The 17,612-nt window shown below is 32.4% G+C and overlaps 1 protein-coding gene across 1 annotated transcript in view; it reads left to right on the forward strand.

Annotated features, from left to right (window-relative positions):
• The first annotated feature begins 4,785 nt into the window (after positions 1-4,785).
• The window catches only part of LOC124352837 (dipeptidyl peptidase 3), a 39,635-nt gene continuing 26,808 nt past the window's right edge, over positions 4,786-17,612 (forward strand). Inside the window, exons 1-4 of the mRNA XM_046802536.1 lie at positions 4,786-4,953; positions 5,288-5,401; positions 9,967-10,194; positions 11,815-11,952. Of these exons, the coding sequence (XP_046658492.1) occupies positions 4,801-4,953; positions 5,288-5,401; positions 9,967-10,194; positions 11,815-11,952 (633 nt within the window). The 5' untranslated portion in view covers positions 4,786-4,800. The remainder of the gene's footprint in view (positions 4,954-5,287; positions 5,402-9,966; positions 10,195-11,814; positions 11,953-17,612) is intronic.

The raw sequence follows: 17,612 nt of genomic DNA on the forward strand, positions 1-17,612 counted from the left end.
AACAACTTTTCAGTTTGTTGTATTTATTTAAAAATTAACATGTGTCAAGATGTGTTGTGTAAGAGAATTTCACAAACTTGCTATATCTGCTTGCTATAAAACAAAATAAAACCTGAAGTCATTTAACAAATTAATTTTATTATTAGTTTATCATTTTTATAGTTCAATGTATTTTATAGTATTTTAGAAAATTTAAGAAACGATCCTACTATGATTAATTGTTAAATTTTGAATTCTTTGCTTTTTACAATACCACTAAAAAGATATTTCTTGGTTTCATTTTGTCAAATTTGTTGAAAATGTAATTAGTCTATTTGGTGTGGTAAATAATTTTTAATAGCCATTGTTCCAAGTTCTATTAAATGTTTTTGAGAAATGGTATTTGATCAAGAGGATTTCATAACAGTTTTTCATATTTAAAAAGTGGTTAATTGACATTTTTCTCACAAAATATCACAATTTCTGAATAATACAATATAAAGTTTCATTATAATGATAAAAGTTATGTAATAAATTTAAAAATACTCAATTTTAAGGCTTGTTGGATGTTTGGAAAGTTACTGTTCAGAGGGTTAATCTCATTAACCTAATAACCATTTTAATAAAGAAGGTATAATGTATCGTTATCATCAACACTAAAATAATAACTAAATTTTCACAAAACATTCATAATGTATACCATACATATTTATCGTATGTATATTATAATGTAATTGTCATTGTGGTCAAAATATATAAATTTGTAGTCTAATTAAAGATTGATGTTGTGTTGACATATTATTAGTATATGAATGTATAATAATTCAGTTTAAAAATTTTATGAAATCGCTTGAGGCTTGTTGCGGCTTTACTCATTGTGCACTGCATCACGCTCATAATCTCGTGAATTCAAAGTTGGATATTACTGAGCACTATTACATTCATCATTGTAAGGACACGTTTTCAACTTTCAATCTTAATTTCAAGCATCGATATCCATGAATACAGTTGAGTTCATGTGATTTATATCGCAGTTTTACATGATTTCTCGTGATCAGTTATGAAAATATATAAAGCACTTTTCTTGAGCGTATTTATAGGACTATGTGGGACTCTATTGGTGATTGTAATGTTATGACAATTCTGAATGAATGTGAGGCAAATTTTCATTAAACGTATTGCAATTTTTTTTTTTTGCGGATTTCCACAGTTAACACCTTCGCTGCTAAAATTAAGTAATGTATGTTGCTAGAGGCTAATTTTTTTTTTATTAGTATTCACTTACCAATTTAGTTGTTGTGACACGGGTTGGTACAGAAAGGTCATCAAACACCAAAAGAGCCGAATTTCGCCATTTTGAAAACGTGCAGTAGATCTACCGCACACGCTCCTGGGGCCAGTCTCTCTCTTCGAAGCGCGCACCGTTTTCCTTATTGTTTTTGAAAAACAGAACCACTAACGATTGTTTATAATAATACTGGGAACAAATCACTTAGTATAACTAAAAATATATTGATAAAAAACACTAAAAAACTACTATTTACAACCCAACCATCCTCCCCCAAGGTACGCTTCATTAGTCATGGAATTGGTCAAACAATGTGGGACACACAACCCAGGCTGTCCATCACATTCTAAACACTGCACATCACGTATTTCTTTCTGCCATTTGCATAGCAAACTCTGCACCTCTTTTGTTTACTTCTCTTTCCACAAGCCACTTTTTCTGTAATCCTGAGGGTACATGGGGGACGCGGCGGCGCTTCAGAGGTCGAGGAGGCTTGGGAACGTCCGGGAGTAGCTTGTCAATAACCTCCAGACGGAAGTCGTACAATGGCATTTTGTTTTTTCTCCACTTGATGTGCGAACTTCGTTATAGAGATAGTGTGCATTCACTAACATCATCTGAATTACGTGGACAAAAATCTTTTTATACCACCGCAGTGTTTTCCTTTCGCAAGGATAATATGACATCATTTGGTCACTGCGGTCCACGCCTTTCATAAAATGGTTGTATTGAACAATTGGTAGTGGTTTTAGTCTCTCCAAACCACCTCGATTAATTGAATTCACCATGTCATTTTCAAAATTCAGTGGATATGTAAGAGACAACGCGTTTGTCTTTCCATTTGGCGACAACAACACTTTTGGCGTAGCGGCGATGGTTTCACCCTTTTTCAGGGTTGCCGATTTGACTTCAGGAGATACGTATTTTTCTGTCCAGCCGAAGAGTTCCAGTGCAATATGTATTCCTACGGAGCAGGCTTGAGGCAAGAGTAAAACTATTATAATATTTATCCATAAATAAACTGTGGCCACAATTTAGTTTCCCTTGCATCAGCTTCAATACAACATTGGCTACATGCCCCTTACCACCGTAATCATCTAAAACTCCGCAATACATAAAAAAACGAAGTATTAGGCCATGGGGGTCACACAAACTGTACAGTTTGATGCCGTACTTATGGCGTTTCCCTTTTATATATTGCCTAAAGTACAACCGTCTCCCCTCCATAAAACCATTCCCTCGTCAATGCACAACTTTTTTTGAGGATAATAAATTGAGTCCATTTTATTGTTGAAGTAGTCAATTAGAAACTGTACTTTAGAAGCTCTGTTGTTTGGGTTAGGGTACCTTTTCAAAATTAATGCATCGCAAAATAAGCATGAATTTGTCCCTGGCCATGAATTTGGGGAAGCACGTTGAAAACAGCTTACAAGTTTTCCAATAGTCTTGTATTCGGGGGTAATTGTAATATTCCCATGTGCAGCAATAGGCCAATAAAACATTTGAGATCCTCCACGGTAATGTCTTTCCATTTATGGATTCGTGAGCTGGGGTTGTAGTAGGTCCACAGAATAACTCCAACGCGTATCTATTCGTAGTAGCCACAATGCCCTCCAAAAAAATCACATCCACCAGCAACAAGAAAAAATTGATTGGGGTAATCTCATTAGGCAAAGGGACTAAAAACTTTTCCTCTTTTGTAAACGGTACATCTTTCATACCTATAGTTTGAGGACTCCATTGTGGTGGTCTTACGTCATAGTCTGGGTCTTCGACCTCTGACTCATCAGTCTCGTATTGTTCATCGTCGAGGTCCGGAGCATAACCAGGGACACCAGGGTCGTCTTCATAATCAGAATCACTATTAGCCACAAACTGACGTCTATTCTGGATTCCACTAGTTCCAGGAGGCAAATCCATGTCTATTGTATTATAAGAATAACACTAAACACACAACAAAAACGGTAAAATTTGAAGTAGTCTAAAAACTAACCACAAAACGCTAACTGAGAACGGCGACCACAAAAAAAAACACGGGAAAAGTATATCCCCACGAGCGGCCAAAACGGACAACCATACACGACGAGTGCTGAGAGCACACTGAACTGGGTTTCTAAACAATGGCGCTGTGCAGTAGATCTACGTCATGCGCGCCTGGCGCGAGGCAGCCGTGCAGTAGATCTTACCGCAACCGCATTGAACGTGTTAAGCTGTGAAATTTTGAAAGTGGTTCTTAGCAAGCTTCTAAGAGAAAGACAAACATGTGCATCAATTTCCATGTAAATCCATTTTGTAGTTTAGGAGATATCGTAATGATTCATTTAGTGGTATTTTGCTTTATATATATATATATATATATATATATATATATATATATTATATATACACCACTATTTTACAGATATATTTTATGCTCCTAGAACCTGAAGCAGAGGTTCTAAATGGTGTGATTGTACTTCTTTTTTTTTCGATGTTATATATATAAGCAAATACATGTTTTATATGTCATATTTAGTATGTTCATATTTAAGAAAATCTCTAACTTTTCTACACGCACATTTTGACAAGTTGTCCTTGTATCCCAAGTAGCAAAAAATCATATATACTAGTAATATCCCTATTATGTTTAGTTTTCATCCGTCTGTTACTTAAAAATTTACAATTCATACTTGTGTAGTTATGAATTGGCTAGCTATTTTCTTATTAAGACCAAGTTTCAATTAGAAATTATAAAAAATTAGCACTACTGTATTCATGTTTTAAAATTTTTCTGTAAAATTTTTGTAACAACACAAAAAATTATTAAGGAACATAATGTCCTCTCAGGAAGAAAAGGATTTGGTATGTTATTTTGTTAAAATCAATAGAATGTAATTTGCAAAGTGTATTTCATCACCTTTATTGAACCAAACTTAACCTTAATACGTATCTGTTAACCTTATTCAGATAATATGTTTTTAAATATCTGAGTAATGTTGTGTTCAGTAGATAAAATATTAGAGATTGTTATTTGTAATTTGCTGTGTGCTACAGATATTGTATACAAAAAACTAACATAAAGCATCCACAGCAAAATATGAAATCTGTTATTTATTCGCCAACACTGTTTACATATTAAAATAAAAGACTATACTACAAAGTTGGTCAAACATATCCAAACTTTGGAGTAGACGGAAGATTTATTTTGAAAGTAATGGAAATATAGAGGGAAAATTTAACAATGCTACATTTTCTTAATTAGCTAGTTTTACAGTATGTGTTATATTTTAAGATATTTTTTGTTTGAAAACTTGTTATCATGCTTGAATTATGTAAATGTATGTTGTAATAATTACAATACTAGTAACACAGTTCTCTTCTTATCTAGTAGAATAATATTATTATGACTATTAATTTTAATATCATAATTTGAACTAAGCATGTTATATTTTTCATGGCAGTAATCTAACAAGGCAAGATCTTGTTCATCTGAACAAAGTATTGATGAATAAAGTATTAACAAATCTAATGTATTATAATTTTTTCAGCTCAGAATGACAGTTAAAGATCACATACTACCAAATGATCAACCTATAAGCGAGCTGGAATGTGAGGTTGCATTTAATGCGCTCACTGACAGTGAAAAACTCTATGCTCACTACCTAAGCCAAGCTTCTTGGGAAGGTGGCCTTATAACTGCTGTCCAGGTAAGGAACTTATCCTGTAGTTTAAAGTTTAAAACAACAGTATGGACAGTAGAAATTATGGTCATGGTTACGAGTATACACAAAATTTATGCAGTTATAAATTGCACCTGTCAGTTGCAGTTATAATACAATAAAAACAAATAATTTCCAAACTTAATTGTTTTTTTATTAGTGTACGATAATGTAGTAGTAACATTATGTTTGTAAAATAATGCTTAGGTTATTATATCAATCAAAATTTTTTTGACAGGAGTCTAATTGGACATTGTTTGCTATGTAAATTATTATTGCACAGATTTTGTAACATTGAATGTTGATTCTTGTATTGTTACAGACCTCACCAGAGTCACCTTTAATTTTCAGTTTTCTATTTCAACTGTTGTCTGGTCAGCCTCTTTCTGAATTAAAGGAAAAGGCCTTAGAGAAAGTTACAGAAGATGAATACACAGTAAGTTAGTAATTTTTTTGTATTACTAAATAGATTCTTCTAAAATTAAATTTAATTAAATAATGTAATTTTATCAAGACATAGATTATAAAAAATATATGATAGTCCATAAAGTCATAACTCTACAAACTTTGAAAAAATAACATTCTCTCTTCAGCACTTTTTCCTTAAACCTCATTTTAAAACTGCAAAAAATTCCTACTCATATACTTTGGAGCCATACAAATCTTTAATTTGTTCAGAGAAGTTATCTTAAACCTTTCAACTCAAATATTTGAAACCTGTTATTCCCTTGTACTTGAATTTATTTTTAGTGAAACTGTGTGACTGTAAATAAAATTAATATAAAAGTATACATTTTTTGTTGGTTGTAAACTAAAGTATGGAATAAATCTTTTTTTAAACACACATGTATGATTTTTTTAATTCTATGTAATTATTGCAATAGGATTTTTGTATTTATTTGCGTCATATCACAGGTATTTCCAATTGTGTATAAAGTGGTATATAAAGGTTTAAAAATGTTTTAACACATACACCATTATTATAAAACACACACTTCTATCATTTCTACAAAATTGTTTGAATTTAATCTATTAAAAAAACTCCATATAATACTACAGACCTATTCAGGGTTGTAAATATTTCAAAAAAGAGTATGGAAAGCTATTGCATAGAATAATAGAGCCTATATTGATTACCATTCATAAAAATTACATACAACATCAATGTCATCAGCTGTTCACAGAGATGTAACAAACATTTTGTGCCACAATACAACTTCACAGCGGGGAAAAATATATTCTTTGCCTTTTTTTACTAATATCAAGATTAAAACATCTTTGGAAAAGCTAGATTCACTAGATTGGCAAGTCATACTAAATAACTGCATACTATAATAAAGTCTCAACATCTGAGTTGAAAGGGATAAAAGAAGAAGATAAAAATTCGAAAACCACCAATACCACCTTGAATAATTTAGAACTCTCTTGATTTTTTCAAGAACAAAATATTTTTTTTATTACCTGAGAGAGCACTCTATTCCAATTAATTACTGTACACAATCAATAATAATGTAATTGTAATAATAAAATATGTAAAACTTATAATAAAGCTTAGTAGCAGTTTTTAGAGAGGATGCTCTTTTTTTAATAGTTGGACACAGTTGGCTAAACTGACTAATTTCATCATCAGATCAATTGCATGGAAAAAACAAAACCAATAATAAAAAGTAAAAAAATTCACCATCATTTCCTGATTTGTTGCCATCTTTTTTATGTCATGCCTATTTCCTGTTCCTGCTGGAGTTAAACATTTTGTTTTTCATTGTGTCTGAGTTTTTGGTTGACAGTTTAGAAAGTCTCAAAACAGCTGTGGAAGATATTTAGTGATTAGGCTATATTATCAGATACAAGTACGTACAAGGGCTGTTTTTTAAGTAAGGACTGTTTTTTTTTTTTTTTTTCAAAAATAAACAATTACTTTTTCAAAATACATTTATTTCAAAATCTACATACTTTCCTTTATTTTTCTACATAGTTGCCTTGTTTGTTAAGGCACTTATCATATCTTAAAACTAAGTTTTGAAATCCCTCTTCAAAGAAATTTGCTTCCTGCTCTGACAACCAGGAGTTCACAGCCATCTTGACTTCATCGTCGTCACTGTAGCGCTTCCCGACAAGATGATTTTTCAAGTACCGAAAAAGGTGGAAATCGCTCGAAGCAAGGTCGAGGCTGTATGGCGGATGATTCAAAACTTCCCAGCCAAAAGAGTCGTTCATTTCCTGTGTCCGAGCAGCGGTGTGAGGCCTTGCATTGTCGTGGAGGAGCAGAATTCCCTTTGTCAGCATGCCACGTCATTTGTTCTGAATGGCGCGTCGGAGACTTGCCAAGGTTGCGCAGTAGGCTTCTGAGTTAATTGTCATTCCTCGCGGCATAAAGTCCACTAGCAAAACACCGCGCCTGTCACAGAACACAGTTGCCATAACTTTGCGCTGCAACATCGTTTGCTTGGCTTTCACTTTGACCGGAGATGGTGTGTGCCGCCATTCCATGGACTGTTACTTTGATTCTGGGGTGATATGGGATACCCATGTTTCATCTCCTGTGACAATTCGAATCAACATGTCGTCTCCTTCCTCGTCGTAGCGGGTCAAGAAAGTCAAAGAACTGTTCAATCTCTTTTTTTGTGATCCTCAGTGAGGAGTTTGGGTACCTGTCTTGAGCACAAGTTTTTAAAGTTTAGGTTTTCTGACACAATTTTGTTCAGTACTGACCTGGACACTTGAGGAAATTCCATAGAGAGAGTGGTTATTGTGAACCGCGGTCCTCATGAATTCTTGCGTCAACTGCAGTAACCAAATCTTCTGTGATCACAGATAACTGGCCTGAGCGATCTTCATCGTGGACATTTTCGTGGCCATCTTTAAATTCTAGGACCCATTTCTGCACTTTGCCTTCACTCATTGCCTTGGCACCATACACCTCACAAAGCTGACGGTGAATGTCAGCAGCCGATACGTTTCTTGCAGTAAAAAAATTGTATCACTGACCGAATCTCACACGTGGCGGGTGATTCGATAATCTTAAATATTTTAAAGATCCACAGTAATGCGTACAGGTTAGCTACAGAGCTGCAACTGACATGAAGTTGTTCACTAGGAATGCCGGGAGGCGGGGCGCACGCTCGTTACGGCAGGAACGTGAACTACTACCGTGTACGGGAGAACGGCCCTTACTTAAAAAACAGCCCTCGTAGTTATGTCATTGAATCCAGAAAGTGGCAACTGCAGAATATTATGTTTATCAAAATACCTACAGGAACGTATTTAGTTTAAAATATTTGATGTTTTAAATTTAAATACAGTCTAAAACCTATTCATCATTGGAAAAAGATATTCTAAGTTTTATATTTGTTGACTAAACATTACAATTCATCATTTGTTGTAGCAAATCATACAACTGCAAAAAGTACAACAAATTTTAATCACCAAATCGGTGCATCTTGAGGAACTTGGATAATCAAACAAATGTTACATGATCCCCAAATTGTAAATTTCAGATAGGATAGAATTCATTTTAAAAATAATTTATGTATGGTTATTTTGTATAATATTGGTTTTTTTTATATACACATATAAAATAGAAGGATCATCTTAAATAGTTTGATAAGTGTTGTTTCAAATCCCCAAAGTGAAACCCGTAATGAGTATTTAAAATATGTTATATTTTTTGTACAGCAATAAAGTTTTAAACTGTTTAGAAAATTATCTACATTTTTATGTAAGTGCTTAATGATACTACATTTTTTAAAAAGCTGCTAAGCACTGTACATCCATTGTAGAAAAGATACTTGATTTAAGTAGTGCAAGAAATATTGTTATTTTTTTTTCTTTCATTAACTTACTCTTTTAAAACAAACATGAAAATAATATAGAGCTTAAGCCTCCTGTGCAATTTAGATACATGATCAACTCACGTTAGTATATTGTCTAAGTAAATCCAAGATATTAAAAGCTACTTTGTTAATATTATTCTTGTACATCGACAATCATTGAAGTCAACTGTATTTGTGTTGAATATTTAACATGACTATGAATTCTTTGTTTGAAGTTTATTTTTGATGATGGAAGGATTGTGAAGGAAACAGGATTTTTTTTTTACAGTCGTAGTTGGTTGGTCGACAAATGCAGACGTATTGTGACCTGTATTCTGTAGTTCTGTTTTAATAATTAGTGTTGTGTTTAGTTTTTTTATTTTTAAGTGCATGTTTTAGAGTTAGTGAAGTTGACACACAACATGGTGGTTGTGAATTGGGCGTGTCACAATGCTCTGATATAATTTGTTTATTTTAACTTAGTTTGCAATTATGTGTTAGGTTAGTTATTTACCTGAAGAAGAGATCAGATTGAAGATCTCGAAACGTAGTGTTACTGATTTTTTGTTTTACTGAACGATACCAAATGTCCGAAAAAATCCTGTTTCCTTCATGACTATGAAGTTTTAAATTAGGTTTAATATTAAATGTTAGTTTTTACAAGGTTGAGAAGAGTGATAGTTATTTTTAAAACTAAAATAACCTATATCAATACATTTAACATATTTTTTTGTGTTTGTGGGTCTATAACATTTAATCCAATCTTGAAAAAAAATTTTTAATTCAAAACAAGTATTTTGCTACTTTTTGAATTAATGAACTATTTTGGTGAGTTGTAATAATAAACACAAATTGTTGAGTCAAAATGTAGAAAGTGTAATTTCAAAAGGAAGCCTTTTCAGAATGGTGTCCATATGAAATTATTACTTTGATTTTTACTATCCACTCCTGAGATGTTTTATATAGATTCAGAAAGTAATATTTTTAATCTTGAATGTGAATGATGAATAAAGTAACACATTGCAACATTGTTTCATAACTCTGATCTAACTTTAATTTTAAAGTGGTCTGTCTTATTTGAAAGCGTGGTGGTACTATTAGTTCTATTAAGTTAACTTTAAATCACAACCAATAAATTAATACTCTAATGTAAGGCAACACACAGTTTTACTTATTTAATTGCTTCTAGGCTCTTCTGGTATATGCCTGTGGGGTGTTTGCCAATTCAGGAAACTACAAGGGATTTGGTGACTCGAAAATCATTCCAGGACTGCCACAAGAAAAATTAGAAGAGATAGTCCAAGTGTCTGGAGCATACTCCAAACAGCCAAAGCTGTTCAAGAGTTTGTGGGACAATTGTAAGAGTGGAATATATTCCCTAAATGACAAAGACAGAAGCTTGGGATTCTGGGACAAGGTTTGAAAGACATATAGCAATTAGACTTAAGTGGTTTTGATTAACTAGACTAATTGATTGATTTTGATTTTGAATTTGAGAAAGCACAGCTATTGCCTATACCCATATCAGAGTGCTTTAGAGTCAATCCACCTAGTGATGTGGGCCTGGTAAATACCCATCGAGAAAGTAAATATAAATTGGGTATTTACCCAATGCTCATTTAAACACCCAAACTGAGAGTATTTTTAGTTTTTGAGCTCAACATTTTTTGTTGTTTTGGTAAAATGTTGAGCAAACAAAAATTGAAAGATAGTTATTTGATGCATTTCACTTAAATTGTAATTGGTAACAATAATTTTATCCTTCAAAATCAAAAGCAGTAAAGTGTGCATCCAGGTATGTATATTTTGGACGATGCTACTCTTTCTAGAATGTTTTCTTTCTTAAACTAAGATAAAATATTGGAAAAACCTTGTTATTGTTTTAATCAGTGGCATAACTATGAGAAGAATAGGAATCCCGGATTCTAAGAGCCCAATAAAAGGCCTGTAATGACAGCAGTCTAATGTATTCAAATTTAGATTATTTCATACCCCCTCCTCACCTGTGGTGATGTGAAAACTTCTCTTTAATTAGATTCATCCTCCTCAAAGCTAACCTGTTTTGACTTATTTATGCCACTGGTTTAAAAATGTACTGAAGTATTGTATAAAGCCTGGTAAAATTTCATTGCAGTGGTATTGTTCCTGTACATTGCAAAATACCAGAAAGATTAAACTAGAACCTAATTTGTTAGAATGTAGGAGTTAGCCGGTCCATAGCTTAATTTGTTCTTGAGATATCCAACACAAAACAGGCAGATAGACAGATAAGCGGAAAAGGAGATTTGCCAGGGTCATTAATAAAAACTAAGCAAAATATACAAAATGTGAAATTTATAGGACAATTAATTCTCGTGATATCAAAGACCTAGGCTCTCGCCAAGACTTTACTAATAAACCAAATCCAAAGGAGGGACATGCACCATCATTGAATTCTACCTTATTTATTTACAAATAAACTATTTAAATGTTAGTCCAGACAAATTTTATATTTATAAACTTTCTGACTAGTAATAATTAAAGCCTCATATGTCTCTGTTTTTCCAGTGCATGTCTTGGCATATAATTTATATTTTTTATTCTGTATGTTACTTAATATAGTTAGAAATGTTAGTCTTTTAATTGTATATAATATATTATGTATTGTATTTCTTGTATGTAAAGACACTTTTGACACAAAATAATAATGAATAGACTGACAACTAAGTATGAAAAGTCCCCAACAGAACGTAATTAAATTCTATCGATGAATTCAACAAAGCAACCTCACTAAATGTGTTCTTAATCGTAATTTAACTATTTATGAATTAGTTTATTCTACATTTGTTATGTTGCCATCATGGTAAAACCTAAATATCAAACATCATATCTTTAAGACCAATGTAAAAACTGTAACACAATATTAATACCTGTTTACTACGTAGATTCTTTGTTATATAAATTAGTTTCAGTTGTTAGTGTAGTCACAACAATTATCATTATAGATTAAACAATAACACTATTACAAGCTAGAAATTGTTACAGATTTATTTTTCAGGGTGTTACAACTTACTTTTCTTCTAATTGCACAATTGAAGATTCCAAGATAATCAAAGCTTATCTTACTCAAATAAAAATGGAAGCATATAACTGTCGGACTTTCAAAACAACTGAAGAAGGAAAAACTGTGTATGAAGTAAGTTTTGCAATAATGATTTATCTATATATATAAAAATGAATGTTTGTATGTTTGTCCTTTATGGAATCGTGAAACTATTGGACCGATCATGATGAAAATTTGTACGTATATGTATTTTTCCACGGAGAAGGTTTATAAGCTATGCCCATCCCTTTCCCGATTCAGGATTCCGCCCCACTGGTTACAGAAATACCCATAAGAAATGCATTGCAGCAAACATATGTTAACGTCTTTTCAAATTTTTAATCAGCTGTTCTTTGTAAACATATATTACACTTATAGTTTTAAAGCATAGAGTAAGCTTAAGAGAAACGACAAATTTTGTTTAAACTGTTTCTGCAATCACTGTTAAACATAGACTTTACTATCCAGATAATACAATTCAAATTTGACGTAAAAATTCACCTTTAACTGCAATATTTATTTAATATAAACCATGCTCATGCTTGATCAGAAGAGCAATGCAGATATCATAATTACTATCTTACGTTGGCTACAAATATAAAGAATGTTATAAAATCAACCTTAGTTGTTTTTTTTGACAGAAGTATGGTTCTCAAAACTCCGTGTGTACATATTCTCTCGATCGAGACAACAAAGCAAGCTCAATCGTGGCATCGGAGATATAACTAATTTAATCTAAAATTTATTATAGTAAAAAAAAAAATTTACTAAGTAATATAAGGACTTCGGTTCTTAAGATTTGCGTGCGAAGCCGTGGGTAACAGCTAGATAGAGGCAGGAATATGGTACATACCTTCATAATACGCCCAAGAGGCTCACGATGGAACGACTATCAATTATCTCAGCAATGTTTAGAATGTGATAGAAAAAGAATAAGTGAATATAGTGTACTGTTTTCAACGGGAAATTGCGTGCGAAGCCACGGGCAACTTTTGCAAAAAATTATTGAAATGCGCAGCAAAGCGCGCCGGGCCCGCTAGTTCTATATAAAAAATGATTTTTGTATTCTTTCTTAAGAAAGACCACTTGATAATGGTTATGTAATATTTGTACTTATAAGATTATTCCAAAAGATCAAGACAAAAATCAATTTGTATTAGATAATTAAAGTGAAATATTAATAAACTGAAAAACTCCAATCATATCATCATACAAAACATTTAACTAATTTGCTTGTAAAAGTTCTAAATCAGTTAAAATGAATAAACTCGTTAAAATTAAATTAAACAAATTAAAAGTAAAACTGTATCAAAAATAATATATAACAGTAAAGGTATTGTTTGTTGATATGAGTTAGTGTATGTATCCCACTATAAGGTAATATTGATTTTCGTTTTCAAGCAAAACCAGCAGATGTCTTTTGGTACAGTCTGTGCAGGTGTGTGAAGTGGTTAAAATTTGGTCACAAATTCAGTAGAGAAACAAGAGTTAGTGAGATGTATCTGTATTTAACTAAAGTATTGTCTCAGATGTTGTATGTTAAATTTATTTTTAACAATTTTAAAGTATGAAATAATGTTTTGTTGTATTGTCCAACTAGTGTAGAAACTCCCTTAAACATAATAGTGTTTATTCAAGGTGTTAGTGTTTAGCCAGTGGGCCACAATCTTGATTTATTTGGTTGTTTTATTTACAGTGTCTTTCATGTTTTTAAAGGGAAATTACATATGAACCTGGAGTAAAAAGGTTCAGTGACAACTTGTGCTGGTATGAAATGTTTCATGCTTCCAAGAGAGTGTTTATACAAAAATATTTTGAAATTTATTTGAACTTCTATATTTGATATTTTGAATTTGAAGCTTAAAATAATTTTATATCTTTATTCGATCTTCATCAAGAATCAGAATCAAGAATCAAGATCTTTATTAGTCTTTAAACACAGTACACATATGCAATTGACTTCGTCAAAATACTTATTAGTAATAATTACAGTTTATTTTATACAACCACTCTAAAGTTTAAAATATTAACAAAATAAAAGATTTAACAAGGATAATAAATTAATAAATAATTAACAACAAGAACATTACAAATAACAATAACAAGAGAATAAAAACAACGAAAGAATGAAACGTGTGTCTAAAAACTTATATCACTAGTATCACAGGCAAAGTATTCATTGACACAATAAAATGCTTTTTCTTTTAACCAGCTATTAATTACAGACTTAAACCTATCAGTACTAACTAACCAAGCTCCTTCTGGCAATTTATTAAAAAGTTTTATTTCCATATAAATGTGACTTTTCTTAGTTTTTTCTAGTCTAATTGGTGGTAAGTCAAGCTTATATAAGTTTCTTGTATTATAAATTCGTGAGTATTTCCTCAGAATTTGATATTCATTTAAATTTTCTTTAACTTTTATGAGACAATAAAAAAATATATATACAAGGCAATGTCATAATGTGAAATTCTTTAAAAATTGGAAAACACGTCTCTCTGTCTGGTACTCCTTTAATTATTCTAAGAGCTTTCTTCTGCCATATAAAAGCTTTATTAGATACTCTACTGTTACCCCATAAATTGACACCATATATCAAAATGTGTGTGAAAAAAAGCATAGTAAGATATAATGAGCATTTCATTACTAACACAGAACTTAAGCTTACGAAGTAAAAATACAACTCTAGCTAACTTTTTTTACAAACATTTTGTACATGGCAATCCCAATTTAACTTACTATCTAAATAAATACCAAGCAGTTTAACAGTTTAAAAATTTTCAAAACGTATTATTCATTGTAAAACAAATTTTTTTTCAGTTTTATTTTCATTTACTACTAAAAAGTTAGCTTGAAACCACTTAGCAGGCCATTTTATAACATTGCATCTTGTTCTAATCAAAGATTTTCAATAACATAATTACTATGTAAAAGTGTGGTGTCGTCAGCATAAAGGACAGATTTACATGGAACATTACAGGGAAAAGTCATTGACAGCTATAGTAAAAAGAAATGGGCCAAGTACTGAGCCTTGAGGCACTCATTTTTAATTTCATTAAAGTTAGACTTATCATCACCTTGAACAACCATCTGTTTCCTACAGCTAAGATATGATGATAAAAGATTCAGTTCAATTCCTGTAATACCATAACGAGTCAGTTTATCCAAGATCAAAGTATGTGAAATACAATCGAAAGCCTTGGACAAAATCAATCAAGGTTGCAGTCTGTACAGCTTTATTTTCAAAAACTTAAGATTAGTCATTAACGACAGATTCAACTGCCATTACAGTGTTACAAAACCAGGCATGAAACCAAACTGTCATTACACAAAAGATAATTAAGTGAGAAATAATCATACAGTTGCTCCTTAATACAATACTCGAAGATTTTACCAATGATGGGTACCAAAGATATGGGGCGGTAGCTAGATGGATCTAACTTGTCTCCCTTCTTATATATAGGAATTATTTTTACCAGCTTGAGAGCATTTGGAAAAAACACCTTGTTCTAACATCTTATTATATAAATATACTAGAGGATCTATAATAACAAAATGATTTTTTTAAACCAAAAAATTAGAAAAACCCATAAAAATCTTCACTCTTGGATGAACTAAGTTTAGATATACACAGTTTAATGTCCTGTTTTACAATTTTTTCTCCATGTAAATTTTTCTCTTAAAAAAACACTTGTCAAGAAAATTATTTAATAGTTGTAAAGCCTCACCATTATTTTTAGTAATATTCTTATTGAGCTCATCTGACACACCCACACAAAATAGTCATTAAAAAACTCTTGAGAATTTATATTAGATTGCTGACTCAGGGTCAAACTCTCCAAATTAGTTTTTTAATACTCCATGTAGCTTTAACACTTTATTTTTTGAATTTTTAATGAAATTATCATTTGCAGTTTTTTTAGCTTGGCCTATTTTGTATCTATAATATTTTCTTAGCATGGATATAATCTTTTTTGTATGTAGCTTTATTTTCTACATTTACACAGTTCTTAAACTTATCATATATAACCATTAAAATATCTCTCATTTGCTTTAGTTCTGGAGTAAACCAGTTTATTTTTTTTCCAGATTTGGTTGATTTTCTTTTACAAGTTTAGTAGGACAATGCAAATTAAATGTATCTGTTAAATATTCTATAAATAAAGTGAATGCATCATCTATATTTGAGAATTCTGTTAAATAATTCCAATCAGTTAAAAAATAATTCATCCTTAAAATTATTAACATTATCTAACCTTAGGTTTTTCTAACAGTACTAAAGTAAACATTTTCATTCTTGACAGAGAGAGAGAGAGAGAGAGAGAGAGCTTTATTTCAAAATCACAAAGACCTGAAATGGCGTTACGAGTTAATACAATTAATTACAACAATTTTCTTGCTTCACACTTCACAAATCAATTTCGGCTTTGAATCCATGATTAGTGATGAAAGTGTTGCCAGTTCAAAAACTCATTCACACTGTAGAAAGGGTTTTCAAGAAGCCACCTGGTGAGATGAAGCTTTAGCGTTTCTGGGGTTCTCACTCTTGACGACTTGAGGCAGGATGTTGTTAGAATTTTGCCCCTGCATATGATGGTTTTTTTTCAAAAAGTGTCCGATGATGAGCAGGAAGGCTAAAGTTTTGGGCATTTTCTGGTATTATACCCATGCAGGTCCTTGATGTCGAGTTCTGCTGATTTTGAGGTCGCCAGGACGATGACTTCGTAGATGTAGAAACCCACAACTGTCATCAACTTCAGCTCCTTGAAATGTCCTCTGCAGCTGTCTCTCCATCCCAGCCCAGATAACAGCCTCACCGCTTTCTTCTGAAGAACGAGCACACGTTCTAAGTTGTGTTGGGAAGATGCACCCCACGCCATTATACCATACCTCATATTGCTCTCAAAAAGGGCATGGTAGGCAGTTAAAACTGCTTCAGGCGTACTAACTGCTTGCGTTCTTCTGAGGGCGAATTAGGGCACTGCTGAGTTTCTTGCAGAGAGAATCTATGTGTGTCCTGCCAGTTCAGCGAGTCATCAATGATTACTCCAAGATGTTTTGTCGCTCTTACCGCCTGGAAGTCAGGCAAAGCTGAGACTTCTTGTTTCTTGCTTCCAAAGGTGATTTGGGTAGTCCTTTGATTCATTGAAGACTAAGTCATTGCTCTGGCAGTATTCAATGGCAAGGTTTACAGCTATAAAAGAATTTAACTTCAAGGGTTTCTAAAGATTTGTGCGCTGTTAACAAAACCGAATCGTCAGCATACATAACTGTGTGGCATTAAAGGCTCAACGTACTGAGGCAGGTCATTCGTATATAAAATGAAAAGAATCGGGCCAAGGACCGACCTTGTGGAACACCTCTTTTCACTGGGTAGAGGCTTAGACCTAGTCTTAGTCTCAAGACCATTCACCATCTGTCTGATCTCCACAAGCTGCTCACGATCACTGAGGTAACTCTTAAACCACTTCATTGGATCATCCCGAAATCCAAGAAATCTCAGTTTATCAAGTATTAGGTCATGGCCGAGGACAATCAAAGGCCTTACTCAAGTCCATAAACATTACCAATGACATTTTTTTTGCCTTCATCCATGCTATCCACTATGTGTTCTACCATGTCAACAAAGAGCTGTCTGAGTTGATTTCTTGTGAAGGAAGCCATGTTGACTCGTTGTCAAGATATTGTTGTTGTTAAGGTGCTCAAAGATTCTTATCAGGACAATTTTTTCTATAATCTTCGAAAATGTTGAA

This window comes from Homalodisca vitripennis, chromosome 1 (assembly GCF_021130785.1).
Source record: "Homalodisca vitripennis isolate AUS2020 chromosome 1, UT_GWSS_2.1, whole genome shotgun sequence".
NCBI classification, from domain to species: Eukaryota; Metazoa; Arthropoda; class Insecta; order Hemiptera; family Cicadellidae; genus Homalodisca; species Homalodisca vitripennis.